The 15,730-nt window shown below is 43.8% G+C and overlaps 1 protein-coding gene across 7 annotated transcripts in view; it reads left to right on the top strand.

Moving 5' to 3' along the window:
- The window catches only part of RHBDL3 (rhomboid like 3), a 143,735-nt gene extending 128,011 nt beyond the window's left edge, over positions 1 to 15,724 (top strand). For all 7 annotated transcript variants that reach the window (XM_083427770.1, XM_083427764.1, XM_083427769.1 and 4 more), the window contains 2 exons: positions 4,476 to 4,536; positions 6,795 to 15,724. In XM_083427770.1, coding sequence (XP_083283896.1) covers positions 4,476 to 4,536; positions 6,795 to 7,066 — 333 coding nt within the window. In that variant the 3' untranslated portion in view covers positions 7,067 to 15,724. The remainder of the gene's footprint in view (positions 1 to 4,475; positions 4,537 to 6,794) is intronic.
- The last annotated feature ends 6 nt before the right edge of the window (positions 15,725 to 15,730 follow it).

The raw sequence follows: 15,730 nt of genomic DNA, 5'->3' as shown, positions 1-15,730 counted from the left end.
GCTTACAAAAACGCATCTCTTGCCATTTGCTTATCTGTCTTATCTTCACATTCCCTGGGGACTATTAACACGAAACACTGGGCACTGAACAACAAATTGCACCCCAACTGTGTTCATCCACCCCCATAGAAGGAGGGAGATTAAAATTGTCCTCTCTGGGGGAAGAAGGAGAGGAAGTGAGGAGATTTGGATAAAGTTATAAAACTGTCAGGGCTTGTGCAATAAAAAAAGGAAATTGAAGAACTCATCAGATCTATGTCCATGAGTGTGTGTGCATCTTGTCAGACCCCACCCCCAGAGTGCACATAAAATTTATTGATTTTTCATCTCTGGGTTCTTAAGCTCAGATTTATTGATCTGTAATATTTTGCTTGGTTAGCCCTCACATCTCACCTAGAGCTTTGTTCATAAAAGAAAAATGAGTCTACCACAGGCCCAGCCAGAGACTTTAAAGTTTTGTGAAGTGCCTTATGAAAAATTCCTGGGGTGATGACTTGTCACATCTGTATTACTAGATTGTTGGGTGTGGGGTTTTTTGTTTTTTGTTTTTTTTTTGTTCTGTAGCCAAGCCTGTTTCAGTGTACTCTGTGCTCAGACATTAGATGCTCTGACTCACGACTTTGTTTTTTTACTAGAACCCTGAGATCCATCAATGAGTGCCTGGTGCAAAATACATAAGATTAAAGGAATGTTGAGTGTCAGAATCGATCAGTCCTTAGGCATATAGTTAGTATTAAAGAACAGGGTGCCTCTAAGCGCATTCTGAGCCTAGAAATTTGTGTACAGTACCAGAACTAACCTCATAGTCCTTTCATACAACAGTCTGCTCCTGGTTAGCTTTCTTCATTTCAACACTCCCATTCAGATGGGGAAAGTTATGGTGTTGCCACGGCTGATCGCTTGAGAGACAGAAACCCTTGCTAATGTTCTATAAGGCACCAACAGATCTATAAGTAGATCCTGAGCTATCTTCTACTGACCCCAGTTGTATGCCACCCTGAGCTCCTTGGAGGAAGGACAGGATAAATTTAAAAAGCCAATTTGTTTCATGACATTGGTGATCTCCCCAGAAGCTGATGGCATGAGCTCCCAGGCCTAGACTTTCCAGCATACATATATCAAAAAATGAGCATGACAGGTTGACATGTGTTTCTCGATTCAGGTAGATAGCCATGTTGGTCTGATGCAGTCAAAATTAATAATAATAATAATAATAATAATAATAATAATAATAATAATAATAAATTGTCCAGTAGCACCTTAGAGACCAACTAAGTTTGTTCTGGGTATAAGCTTTCGTGTGCATGCACACTTCTTTTTTTATTTATTTTGACATTTGTTTGTTTTGAAGTATTCTTAAAAATGCAAGCAATAATGTCCAGGAATCTGCAGCCCACACACTGAATTCTGCAATCAGAATTGCAGAAGATCCATGCCTTTGGTGGTGACACCTAGCAAATTCTTCCCCTTTCTGTTGGTATCTTCTGGCATTTCTGTGTCTGTTAATAGACTGAGTATAACTGATTCTTACAGAGGGCCTTTCAGAAATGCAGCTTGGGTAGTTCTGATGCCTGTTCTATTGAAAAGAGTTATACTCATTTTGCTGGAAGGAGTATATGGCAATCTCAAGCTGTAGTCCAGGCTTATGGTTTGCAGCTGTCTTTTAAATCAGTGCAGTGGGGAGTGGGCAATGAAGTTGATTGTAGCAGCAGCAGCAGTGCAATTAGTGAAGGGCTGGAGAAGATGAAGGGAGCCAGGGAAAAAGGATGGAGGGTTCCAGTGGTAAGTGGAAAGATGTTACCTGACAGTCAGGTTCACCCATAGATAAACAGCAAGTCTACCTGCTGGGAAACAATGGAGCAACCTAGACTATAAGCTTCTCAGAGGCCAGGTCTACCCAGGCCTCAACACAGCTCAGTCACCAGATCTACTAGAAGTGATAACCTGTTTTCTGATGCTAGTTGTATATATGTTTGTTTCTTTCTTTCTTTCTTTCTTTGTTTGTTTGTAGAATTTGCTTTGCTAACACCCCACCCTGGAAAAATCCCTATGGCTTGTTCAACTTTCCTGATCCACTGAAATTATTGAGAATCAGCACTCAGGAAGCTTGCCTTTGGATCAGGCAATATTTTGTGACATTGCCTAGTGTCAAGGACAAACATATGGTAGCACTGATTTCTGTCAGAGAAAAGAAAGCTGGGTGCTTCAAGTCTCAGCTCCTGATCTTTAAATATATTGAGGTGACTAACTCTGGATTTGTCTGCTTTCTGTTATGTTGGTCAGCACTGCAATGTATGTTCTGCTGGCCTATGTTTTAGAGATACACATAATATAAAGTGGTAGAAGAGAAAGATATTTAAGACTGCAATCGTATACAACTTTGCCTCATTGAAGTCAGTGAGGCTTACTTCCGAATAGCGTAGGGTTGAGAATTTCTCTCTTTCTGTTACCAATTCCAACATGTGTTTCCTTGATGCTGCATAATAACTAAATGAGAAATTATCCTCTGCGTCGGAGCAAGTTATGAGCTGGAATGTTCATTTCTCTTTCTTCCCTTACAGTTTGCAATTTCCCTAAATAATGGGCAATAATGATCTCGCAGTTCTAGCTTTTCCTGGATACATTCTCACAAGGTCACAGATATAATTAGTGGCAATTTTCGCAATCACTGGAGCTGGCTGTAGGGCAGGGGATGGATCACAAGTAGCACAACTGATGTGTAATAATTGTTCACTTGTCGCAGCTGGATTCAGATTTCACTGCGCTATAGAATATGTGTGCAAGATACATCTAAATAAGGGGACAGAGGATCAGGCACTGTGTTATGTATGATTCCACAATGTGTTGTTTAATACCCAAAAGAGCCTACCGTGTTTTGACAGGTAGAATTTTTTTGCTGATCTGACCAGCAGAAAATGCTATCAGTGTATAAGCCTGACGAATAAACATTTCTGATGCTACCCCAGTCATAATCCATGCTGAAGATTGTCAGCATGATTGCATGCTGCAAAGCACCTTTAGTGCCTCGGCGTGCAAATATTGAACATGTGATGAAGTGAGTGCTTTCTTACCTAAATACCTATTCAGCAAAGTGCCTTAACTACACCTGTAAGGTCATTATCCATTCTAACCCATCATCTCTGTGCTTAAATACTAGTCTTTCCTTCGTTCTCTCTTCCTTGAGAACTCAGCTTGTCCTCTAAATTTTGCAGGTTGCATTACTTTGCAGCAGGGCTCTCTTATTGATCCTCCACTACTTCTAAGCTGTGTGCCACAAGGTCTTTCCAATTTCCTGCTTAGGAAAGCACAGTGCATGCTGCAGGTTGTTCCTTTTCTTTCAATTGGGAAGGTAGATGGGAGAGAGAGAGCAACATGTAACAGATTGAAAAGGAGAGCTATTTGCATAAACTGATGATATCAGTCTCATTAAAGATGGTCTATATAAAAATGATGCTCTGTCCATAAAAGGAAATACAGAATAATACATTAAAAGAAAACCATTTGGGGCAGATAGGGATTGGGGACAAATGTGATGTTGTTCGCATTTTAATGAGAATCTATCTGATTTGCCCTTCTCAGACCCATATATGAACTGATACACAAATATCCTTTGAAATTTTCACTTCTCCAGTTTTGTGCTGCAGTTGTCCAGCCAGTGTGCATAAAATGCATATATTAGTGAGTACAATTGCTTGTGAAAATACTTAGAATCTTGAAAATGGCATACAAAAAATGTGTTTATTAGGAGAAAATTGCATTAAGTTGCTGCTTAAGTTTCATTAGGATCTTTTTCCTAAATTGCAGGTTGCGGCAGACATGTGAACTGAAAAATGAGAAACAGAGAAATTGAAATTGACAGATTCAACCATACCTAGGGGCAAGAGACTCATATTTGAATCTCTATTCTGTTGCAGCAGAGTCCTGCTTCTTTTCATCTGTGAAATTGTTAGAGAGTAGATGACAATTTACCATGTGGCGGATCAACCCATATCTCATTTTTCGTCCCCCACCCACCCCCAGACGTTTCACCCAACAGATGAACTGTGAGAATCGCTTGGGGACTCCTGAGTAAGGGTTTCACAGCGGAAAGGACAGGCGTTCAAAACCCCATGCGATTATGCAGTGTTGTGTGGTGCAGGGGGATTAAATTGGCATTCCCTGTCCCGTCGGTTTGTTTTAAAACATCTCCCTCTTCTGGCCAGCATTGCTGCTGACTTAAGAAGCAGGCGGAATTGACTGACTTCAGAAAGCTAATCTCTGATTTTGTCTCTCTCTGCCCTGAAGCCCAGTGAGTTGAGAGTGTTCCAAAGGCTGCAGAAGCTGCAGGGAACCTAGTTTGCTGGCATTGGGTGTGTGGAGGGGGGGGGGTAGGAGAGAGCCCTCTGGGTCCTTTAGATTCATACCTACCTCCAGATTCTCAGCATGTGAAACACTTAATTGGAGATTGTTGACTCCCCTCTCCTCTCTTTCCCTAGAACTGGTCTGGAATGAAGTGCCAATTCAAGCTGTTGCGCATGGCTGTTGCCTTGATCTGTAGTAAGTATCCTCATATGCTTGGTATGTGCCTAGGTTGTTGTCATTTTAGGATCTCAATGTCCCATACGTTTCCCATCTAAGTAGCCTTCTTATCTGTAAATTGCATTGACACATCGGGAGGGACAATATTGATACGGGTGGCGCTGTGGTCTAAACCACTGAGCCTCTTGGGCTTGTCGATCAAAAGGTCGGCGGTTCGAATCCCTGTGACAGGATGAGCTCCCATTGCAGTTTGAAAGCATGCCAGTACAAGTAGATAAATAGGTACTGCTGTGGCGGGAAGGTAAATGGCGTTTCTGTGCGCTCCGGTTTCCATCACGGTGTCCCATTGTGCCAGAAGTGGTTTAGTCATGCTGACCACATGACCCAGAAAGCTGTCTGTGGACAAACACCGGCTCCCTCAGCCTGAAAGCGAGATGAGCGCCCCAACCCCATAGTCGCCTTTGACTGGACTTAACTGTCCAGGGGTCCTTTGCCTTTTTTACCTTTTATTGGCTGTAGTAGTCATTATCACTCGCTTTGGTTCTGACCCTGCAAAGAGTGAAGCACACACCTGGATCGGAGCATTTCATGCTTCTTGGTGGCAAACGCAGACTTATGAACAATATGGGGCAGTTGCCAAAACCAGCATTCCTGTGTCGAGCTCTCTCCCATGAGCCTCTGTAACATTTTGTACAGCACAGTTCTGTTCCTGGTGTCATGATGACATCCTCTTCTTCTTTTTGAAAGATGGCTATTGATTTTGGGAAACGGAAAATTGTACAAACAACATAAGTCCAGAGCTGGAAGCATCTGCTTCAGCTATGATGACATCCTCGCTTCATCGCGAGGATGCCAGCAGGGAAACAGACTGCATGGCTGACTTATCGCAACATTCTCTGAGTGTAATAGCTTGTTATATAAGAAAACGCCAGGTAGGTGTGCTGTTTTTGGTAGCTACCCCATGTTGTTCTGCCCTTGGTTGCTGCTGTGAAACTGAACCTCTTCAGGGTGTGCAGAGGAACCAAGTGTGTTTGTTTGTTTGTTTGTTTATAGCCTATCCTGCCTTTCCTCCCAAAGGAGCCCAGGCCAGCAAACAACAGAGCAGAAAACCTATGCAATTGAAAGTAAAATAATGTGCTGGGCCCAGGGGTAACCCGAGAACTGTGGTCCAGGTCTGGTCCAGAATCCATAGGTTCCACTAGGAGTCAGTCCAACAGGGTCAAGGCAGGACACGAGGCAGGAAACCAGGCAAGGACAGGTACAGGATCTCAGGCAGGGTCTGGCATATAGCAATGTTGCTCCCGAAAAGCTGGGGCAGGGTCTGACAGCCTTTTATCTTCGTCGGGGTAACAGCCGGTCCTGATCCCCCGGCGACTCACCTCCCTGTTTCGCCTGAAGACCAGCACTCCTCCTGCGAGTACTCAGGTCTCTCCTTCTCTCAGACCTTAGTCTCTGCAGCTCAGGAGACGTTGGTGGGTTACTAGACCCAAAGGCCACCTCAGCCTCCCCTGACCAAACCGGTAGTGGAGCAGCTGTAAGTGATGTCCCAGCTGAAGGCAACGAGGTAATCCCCACATCTGGAGCCAGGGCAGGCTCAGGCCCCTGACTTGGCCCAGCTGGTGTTTGTTGCAGGGGAACCTGTGCAGACTGGGACTCTTCAGGATCAGGCCCCAGACTTGGTTCAGATGATGCCTGAGGCAAAGGATCTGGTGCAGACTGAGACTCCTCTGGATCTGAGCCCAAGCCTGAGTGCCAGGCCATCACAAATATGAACTTACTTGAGAACAATTTGAAACATAGCCTGGGGTATGGCATACATGATGAAGCTAACAAATCTGGTGAAAAGAGGAGACGACAAGAATATATTTTTACACAGAGGAACAGTGTTTGTTTATATTCAAGTGCAAAACTTTGTGAACCCATCAATGTTCTTCACTGGGGGAATTTCAAAGTAGCAAGTATGGATGAAATGGTACAATAAGTGGGGAGGTGATACTTTTTTTGCTTTAGGATTTGTAGAAATATTTTAATGCTCGATGTAACTGCTTACAGAAATATTAAAACTGGGTTCATAAAAGTATTATAGGCATCTTACCGTAGCAAATAAAACGTTGCACAGCAGTGCGCAGTTATATTTAGACGCTTTGGGTTTTCTCATTGAAAATGATAAAAAATAATAATTTCAAAACAGAACTGCCAAAATATATTGAAATATCTGGAAAACAACCTAGAAGCACTTTAAAGACCAGTGACCTCTCGTTTCTCCTCTCTTCCAGTGAGCTTTGAATTTGGAAGAGCTGTGTGGCTGAGGTTCTACCCATCTGCTTACCCTCCATGCCCACACCCAAGTTTTGTCGCCCACCTTGGGGGCGTTGCTGTTGGAATCACCCTAGGCGTAGTCATCCTAAGGAACTATGAGCAGAGACTCCAAGACCAGTCCTTATGGTGGATCTTTGTCTCCATGTACATGGTGTTTGTTCTCTTTGCCATCTTCTGGAACATTTTCGCCTATAGCTTGTTGGACCTGAAACTACCTCCACCTCCTTGAGATCCTGGGTCGAGGGACTCTCAAGGACAAATGGATAACTTCCCATCTGCCAGCTCCATTTCAAGGGCGTGGTGGGGTGGGGTGAGGTGGGGCGGGATTGAAACGGAGGGTTTATTTTTGTACGAATATCACAGGATATAAGCAAATCCATCTTCTGAAATGGCACAAGTTGAGGGGCAAACTATATGCTGCATGGCTAGGATGTGACCATATTATTGGAAAACTATGACCTAAGCAGGGACTGGCCAATAGAAACTTGTTTGGAAGGAGATTTGGGCATGGAGATTTGCAGGTATTGCCGTAGTCTATAAGGACCAGGCCTTGTATCCATTGATCATGCAAGTAGCTTGGTGTTGCTTTCATGATAAAAAGGCTGACAATTCAGCCCTATGTTTGTATAACAGGACACTTAACACCACATACTGGTGAATGCTAATGCACATAGTGAAATTTTGTTTGGGTTGCCTACATTTTTCCAGGTTAATCTTCTACCATACTCACAATTTACAAGAGCCATCCATCAGGCCATGAGGGAAAAGCTCTTCCTTCCTTTAACTAAACGGGCACTCAGCCATGGATGCTTGGCTTGACGGGTCAGGCTATTCTTCAGTGCCACTGCTGATGCCCAGTAAACCTGGACAGATCCTCAAGTCTGCTGCCTTGTTAAGAGGAGCAGGCCTTACAGAAATCTTCCAAGGGGTTCAGCGTATATGGGTTCACAACATGCCAGTGGTAGAGGCCACTTCTCAACTAAAGGACAAACCAAATTGCACAGAAAGATTTGAAAGTGCTTTAACCTGGTTGCTAAATACAACTGCATATTTAATTAGATATTCAGAGTTTGCGACTGGGTTTTCATTCTTGAATACTTTGCAGACCACTTGAATATTTTGTATTTTTTTTGTGGACAATCATGCTATTTTCTTCTGGTTTCTTATTTTCTTCCTTGGTCCTACACATTCTTTTTTTAAAAAAGCAAGATCTGCTTGCTGGCTGGGAAGGGGTTGCTAGATGTCTCTTAGTTCAGTTATGCTATTCCAGAACATTTCAGCACACAGAGCATATAATGGATGTTTCATCTCCCGTCTATAGCACTGGACAAGACAAGAGACCACAACTCTATGGCCCCTTTGATTTTTGGGGTGTTGTTCTTGCAAGCTAGGAAGACGTATGCAGTCACATCCCTAACAAACATTTCTACGCGGTTCTTATTTGGAAAATGTGGACGTGGTTCCTTTGCCTCATGTGTTTTGAAAAATAGCCATCCAGGATGCAATGCTGCTTTATGAATTTTGCAGGTGTAATTTAGATACAGTCCTATACTCAGTGAGGCTTCCTTCTGAGTAGGCATGTAGAAGATTGCACGGTTAGAGGGTCAAGTGGGTCAGGGATGCATTTGACAACAGTACCTCAAGTAGGGCTTAGTTCTTGCTGAAGTAAAACGGGAGGGAGATCTATGGCCCTCGATATGTCATTGGACTCCAGTTCCCATTAGTCCCAACCAGCATAGCCTGTAGTCAGGGATGATGGGAGATGTAGTCCACCAACATCCAGAGGGCTGCATGTTCTGGAGTAAACCAAGGCTGGGGAACCTGTAGCCCTCCAGATGTTCTGGCTTACTCCCATCATCCCTGACCATTGGCGTGCCGATGGGACTTGGAGTCCAACAATACCTGGAGGACCACTGGTACCTCTCTCCTGGCATAAAGCAACCTCTGACCTGTACCACTTCAAGCAACAAGTAGAAGTTGACATGATTGAATGCTTTCATGTGAAAATCCCCCACACTTAGAAAATTAGGTACCAGGGAGAGGGCAGTGCTAGAACATTTCTCCTTTGCATCTAATTATCTATGTAGAAAACGATTTTGTTGGAACATTCGAGCGTGTGAGCCCCTACCTGCGGTCTAAAGTGGTGCAGCCCAGACACAGGTTTACTACCTCACTGAAAACTGGGGGGTGGATCTTGGGTGTTCTGCAAAAGAAGGAATGAGATCATACCTAGCAGATGATGCGAGCGGCTTCTGTACCAGCTTTGCAATTATATGCAGGAAATCAGCAGAAGCATAGGTCTTTGTGCCAGCTCCTGTTCCTGGACGTAAGCTTAGCATGGCTGCTCTAAACTTGGATAATGGGTACATGTTAAGAGATGGGTGGTGTAAGCCATTTTGTACAATGCCCAGGACAAACGGGAGCCTGCTGACGAGGCAACTTGTGCCTCGTTCCCTGGCAACTGTATTTGTACGACGCATGTTTGCTGCATTCATACATGGCAATTCCGTCATACACTTAAGATACTGTACGTAGGCATTTTGAAATGTAATGTGTGAAGAAGCCATGCTGGCAGGAAGCTAGCAGAGCTGAGCAAGCAGGGTAAGTCCTCATTTGATTCCTCCAGTTCGGTATTGTGGCTTCCAAATGAGCTAACATACCTAAAGTGCTTGGTGAAATCCATGCAAAGCACACTAAAATTGAAACTTAAATAACAGCAAATGCTGTCTGTTGGAAATAACCCTTATGTCCATTTTGCAGCACAAATAAGCACACCAGAAAGATCCTAGCATAACAGCCCAGGGACACAGCAGTCCTGAGAAAGGGGAGAATTATCTTGTAGGTTCCTTTTTTCAGACATCTTTCAAAGAGGGGCAATATTTGTTCTCATTTTTTTCTAAAGTTGTTATTCTTTGTCTCATACTACAGTGGTACCTCAGGTTAAGTACTTAATTCGTTCCGGAGGTCTGTACTTAACCTGAAACTGTTTTTAACCTGAAGCACCACTTTAGCTAATGGGGCCTCCTGCTGCTACCGCGCCACGGGAGCACGATTTCTGTCCTCATCCTGAAGCAAAGTTCTTAACCTGAAGCACTATTTCTGGGTGAGTGGAGTCTGTAACCTGAAGCATATGTAACCCGAGGTACCACTGTATTTCTCTAGTAGTGATAGTCAAATCCTCTGGAGTTGTATTTGGAAGCAGCCCAGTAATATTGATCTTTCTCACTAACCATTCAAAAACCCAGAAATCATTCCTCATTTCTTTGGATATTTCTTTTCTAGCTTCTAATGATGCATGCACAATGATGAGGCCGTGCATACGTGCCTTATCACATTGCTTCCTGGTAATTTTAGTTCCCAGAACCAGTCGCAGCGGCATGCCACTTGGAAATTCAACTACCACCGCCAAACAACCACACCCAGAACAAGACTGCCCTTTAGTTGGGGATGGAGATCAATGAACACAAAAAACCTTTGCACCAATGCTCATCAGATGAAAGGTTAGTTGTGGGTGGCCTGGTTACGTTATTCACAGAACACTCTGCATACTTCAGGCACGGTCTAAATTTGCAAACTGGTCATTCAGATATTGCAAATGGGGTCAGGTCATTGTTTTTGTTCTTTTAGCTTAATCGACTCCCCCTAGAAAGGGTTAACCTGGATTAAATAGGAGAAAAATTTAGCATTTAGATGTCAACAGTATCATGCAGATGCAGCAAAAAATATGCATGGATGTGGAGTACCCATCCCCCAAAAAACACCCACCGGGAAGCATCCAACAGGAACACTGGCAACACTAAAGGTTTGGTGCTTAGAAGGCAGCTGATTTTCAGTACCTGGTTTGCTTACTGCAGAAAAACTTTTTTGGGGGGCAATGCCACTCATTATGTTACACATGTCCCATTTATTAGGAGAAGGCCAGAGTCCTGCAGAAAGCCTTTTTACAGTTCACTTGCTTGCGGTTGTTAAATGGAAGATAAGAATTGCAGAGCTCAAATCTGACTCAGCTGAAGATGCAAGCAAGAAACCAGAATTCTGAGGTCTTGCTGGTGTTTGAATTTTGCCTTGACAGGCTCACAGATTGTTGCCAGGGACAAGCTTAGGCTTTTGAGTGATCGGCACACAGTTTGGCACCAGTCTCATTAATCCAATGAGTTCACATTAAATCCCTTTTTCCTGTCATAGGCTTTCCCCCACTATGAAGCCAAAGCCTTGTGTGCTTGGGTTTCATCTCTCCACAGGTAAAAACAAAGTGACGGACCTATGATGACTATAGGTTACACGCTAATCTGAGTTGTTTTCTACTAGTGAAATGTCCATCATTTTGAAAGGTGTGTGTCTGAGTTGGAGTGTGTGTGTTGCTAGGAAATCAGGGAGAGTTGACTGTTTAGGGAGGATGGCTGGGCTTCACAGTATAGCCAGAGAGCTCCAGGTTAGAGAAGCTAGGGAGCATGCTTCTAGAATGTGACAGTGTCCTGATCCACAGGCCCAAAGGAGGTCCTGTGCGAGTGATTTGATGCAGGGATACCAAATGCCAGAGTGGTCCATTCTAGTGCTTTATTAGAAGGAAGTGTAAACTTACAAAACAGCCTGCCGTTTCAGATTCAGGACAGGCACCAAAACAGCAAACGTTTCATTGTGACTTATCTGCACCCAGGAAAGCATGGCTTCCAAGTTACAAGAAAGGAGATTCCGACTAAACATCAGGAAGAACTTTCTGGCAGTAAGAGCTATTTGACAGTGGAAAGAGGTTGTGGACTCTCCTTCTTTGGAAGTTTTTAAGGAGAGGCTGGATGGTCTTCTGTCATGGATGCTGTAGTTGAGATTCCTGCATTTGCAGGGGACTGGGTTTAGATTACCTTTGGGGTCCTTTCCAACTCTGCAATTCCATAATTCCATGAAAAGTGAGAGGTGGGTACACAGCAGTAGCGTAGATGATATTCTGAATTGTGACTCCCAAGCCCTGTTCTCATAAATAGCAGGGGTGGGCAATATTGCAGCTCACATGACTGAATGCTCCTTCCCTCAAAATAATAATCCTCACATCGTGTTAGCTGTCAAGGAAAAGGATTTGAGCCTAGTCTTCTCCCTGACATACCAATGATCTGTCTGGAGCAGTATTCAATCAAGTCCCCATCTGCACTGCTATATCCCCCAAATAGGTTTATTTCCTCACCTCCTTTTTCATGAAGGGCCAGATTCAGTGGCAGAACATCTGGCTTGCATGTAGAAAGTTCTAGGTTCCATCCCTGGCTTCTCAAAACAGCTGAGAATGTCCCCTGACCGAAAACCCCTGGAGACCAGCTGCCAAGCGGTGTAAACAGTTGAGTTAGATGGGCCAGTGGTCTGATTCATGTGTGTTTATGAGAACTACACCTCAGTGCTGCGGTGAACAGAATTTCCTGCATAATGAGGCTCTTGGCTCAGATAAAACATTTTACTTCTGAGGTTGAAATCTGCTTCCCAACCACATAATCTGCCCCCAACCATAGCAAAGGACACTCCATCGTGGAGCAAGGGCAAGAGACAGCAACACTTCTCATTGATCTCACCCTATTCACATCATATCCTTTATGACTGTCATCAACCCCAAATCTAGTTTGCAGTTCTCCTCCACAACCCCCACCCTGCATCCGAGGCAAATGAAATCTTCTGCAAGGTTTCTAGCTAATGCCTCTGCAAAGCTTAGACATTTTGCCACTCAGATCGCACAAGAATGGAGGCCGTTCTGAGTTAAACTGCCTCTTAAAGTCACCCAGTCGTTCTGGGATATCGCTGCGCCAATGAGTGATTAGAGGATAATTTTCTCCTTTACCTCCAGATGTCCTTGCTAGCTTACAACATTGCAGACTGCTGTAGATTAATTGCATCTTGCAGTGAGTCTTAGCCTCGTCACAAAAAGTCTTCGTGTTTAACTCTGCTCCTGCCAGAATCTCTGCGCCGTAGTCCCAGCCTTCCTTTAAATATATTCAAAATAATTAAAATGCTGCGTCGGTGAGGGGGAACATGCAGGGTTTCATACTGGCAAACATGGACTTAGAGCCAGTCTCATCTGTAGTTAAGGTTTGCATGACGGGCAAAGCCAGAACGTGCTGTCACATCCGCTCTTTTCTTTTATAATGAAGTATTACAGCATAGGGTTTAAAGAGCAACTGACGGGGAAGGGTGATGCGAGAGACAGATTGCTCAGCTCCTACAGGGACATTTACCGGGCAGCGTTACGTAGCTACTCTTTCTAAAGGCTGTGTTCACAAATTTCAAATTAGATTTTTCATGCGCCTGTTCCGGACTAATTCCACTGCTCTATATATAGAAGCAGATGGCCGTGCTTATTAATTGTGTTTCTATGTCGAGTCTGGCTTAAGGTCCTGGAAGAAATCCCTAGATAAATGAAGAATTTGCTCCAGAACCCCCCATGACATCAGCCGTGCACTGAGATGTGCACAGTGAGTTTGGGCTTGTTAGACGTAGAGTCCAGTCCTGCACACAACTTTCAGCATGGTGGGCTTCAGCAAATCAGACAGATGGGGCAAAGGAAGTAGAATATGTTGCAAGGTTTGATCATGTTCTTGTCAGCTCATCTGTACTATTGGGAATCCAGTTTGCAGGGGGGGAAGCAATGGATTGGATGTGCATGTCCTCAATCATCCCACCTTCTTTCCCCTGCAGATCCATTTGGCCCCAATTAAGGAAGGAAGGAAAGCGAAGCGGTTTTCTACTACATGACGTGGCAGGTGGGAAAGGGTTGAGGAACTCCAATGTTTCAGGTGTGCTTTCTCTACCTGTCACTGCCCACAATCCAGGGTGCAATTTCGCAGCTCAGAAAGTGGTGATCAGGCCTGTATTTGCTACTCAAAGTGTAGACCAGGGTTTCCCAAACTTGGGTCTCCAGCTGTGTTTGGACTACAACTCCCATCATCCCTAGCTAGCAGGACCAGTGGTCAGGGATGATGGGAATTGTAGTCCAAAAACAGCTGGAGACCCAAGTTTGGGAAACCCTGGTGTAGATTGTCTCTGGCCTAGTTCAGATTTAACAAGAAGGCTTAGGCCTCCTGCACTTATTTCCCCTTTCTCTTTTTCCACACCTGTAGCTTATCAGAAACTTTCATTTCACCTTTAAGGGATTTTTTATGTAATGTCAAAACTCAAGGAACTGGTTTGTTTAACCTCTAGTTAGTGACCAAACCAGGATATGAAGCCACAGCTTGATCCTGGTGTGTTTTCACTAACCCTTGTTTAAATAAACCAGGGTTCAAAGTCTAGACATCACAGGGAACTGTGGTTTGTTTGAAAGAGTTTCCAGTCTACTGATGGGTGCAGAAAAGAAGTGTGAAACCTTGAGGTTCTTGATGTTTTGGTCACAGAGTAGGAACCATGGGTCTCTGTTTTAATATATCTACAATTTGAGGCTGAATGGTTTCTTACTGGCTACCAACACAATGGTGTTTATGCAGCCATAATTTCTTAGAAGTCACTTTTTGGTTTACATTTTAAACTTTGAAAAAGCCGTCCTGTCTTTTCAGCAAGGTAAGCAGCTGCAGTGGAAACTTCACAGTGGGGAAAGATGATAACATTAAACAAAATAATTTAAAAATTAATTTTATAAAATATATGCCCCAACTGGCAAGGTTGCAAAAGCAGCCCTACCCAAATTGTGATACCCACCTGGGCCTCCGACTCAACTAGCTGAATGAGTCTTTTGGTTCAGATGCAGAAATGTGTCCCCAATCCAATTTTAGCCAGTGTGAAAATGAGCACAGCTGAACTTTGCAAATGTTGACGAAAAAAGAAAAAACTTGCCGCTAACATTTTATCAAATGCCATCAAACTGTGACCTGGTCTTTCCCGCTAAGTAGAATTGTGTCTAACCAATACTGAACTTATTTACAAACAGGCAAACCTTTCCCTACTTAATCAACTTACAAAGCAGCATCATGGAGCTGTTTGAGAACCGAGGTTTGACTTTACTTGAAATAAGTCTACACCAGAGTTACGGAAAAAACCTCAGGCATATTAAGACTCTTGGGATTATGTGCTGCTCGTATTTCATCTGGTTTCAGGATAGAATGAAAATTTGGGTTTCTAACTTGGCCTCAACCACACAAATTCAGCCACATTCATTGGCCATTTCACCATAACTACCAGTTTTGGAAACAGGCCTAGAGTGATACCTCGAGTTAAGAACTTAATTTGTTCTGGAGGTCTGTTCTTAACCTGAAGCACCACTTTAGCTAATGGGGCCTCCCGCTGCACCACCAGAGCACAATTTCTGTTCTGTTCTCATCCTGAAGCAAAGTTCTTAACCTGAGGTAATATTTCTGGGTTAGCGGAGTCTGAAACCTGAAGCGTATGTAACCTGAGGTACCACTGTATTATCTTTGTACCAGGTCTCTGTGACCCTGCATTAATGTGTGGATGGTGTTCTTTGACTCCAAAACGACTTTACAAGCCTGGAAGAGGGAAGAATTTTACAGTACTAACTTTTCTAGTCCTGCACATAAACTCTCTAAGCAGCTCATATTGGGCACACTGCCCAATCTTCAGTGCCCATCTTCCCAAAAGCCTTTCAAGTGGAACATCATTTGTGTGATAGTGGATGCACACATTCCTAACATCCTAGGTCACCTTCTACTGCAGATTCAAGTTTACGAGGGGGGCAGATTGTTGCAATGTCTCTGAGGGTTGCTCACATGCAAAGCTAACTTCTAAACTCAACAGTTGTAAGAAGCATCTTAGCACTGCTTGCTGCGAGCCTCTTTTCATCTGCATAGTGCAAACTGAAGAACCTATTTATCACAAAGATTTAGGGGTGGGATTCACCTAGCAAACCCATCAGTAGAAGCCCTGTGCAATGGCTTCCACTTCCACAAGATGGCTTCCCCCCTCCCCCCCA

This window comes from Podarcis tiliguerta, assembly GCF_965153285.1.
Source record: "Podarcis tiliguerta genome assembly, chromosome: 2".
NCBI classification, from domain to species: Eukaryota; Metazoa; Chordata; class Lepidosauria; order Squamata; family Lacertidae; genus Podarcis; species Podarcis tiliguerta.
Note: the sequence above shows the minus strand (reverse complement) of the source record. Positions and strands in the feature narration are given on the sequence as shown.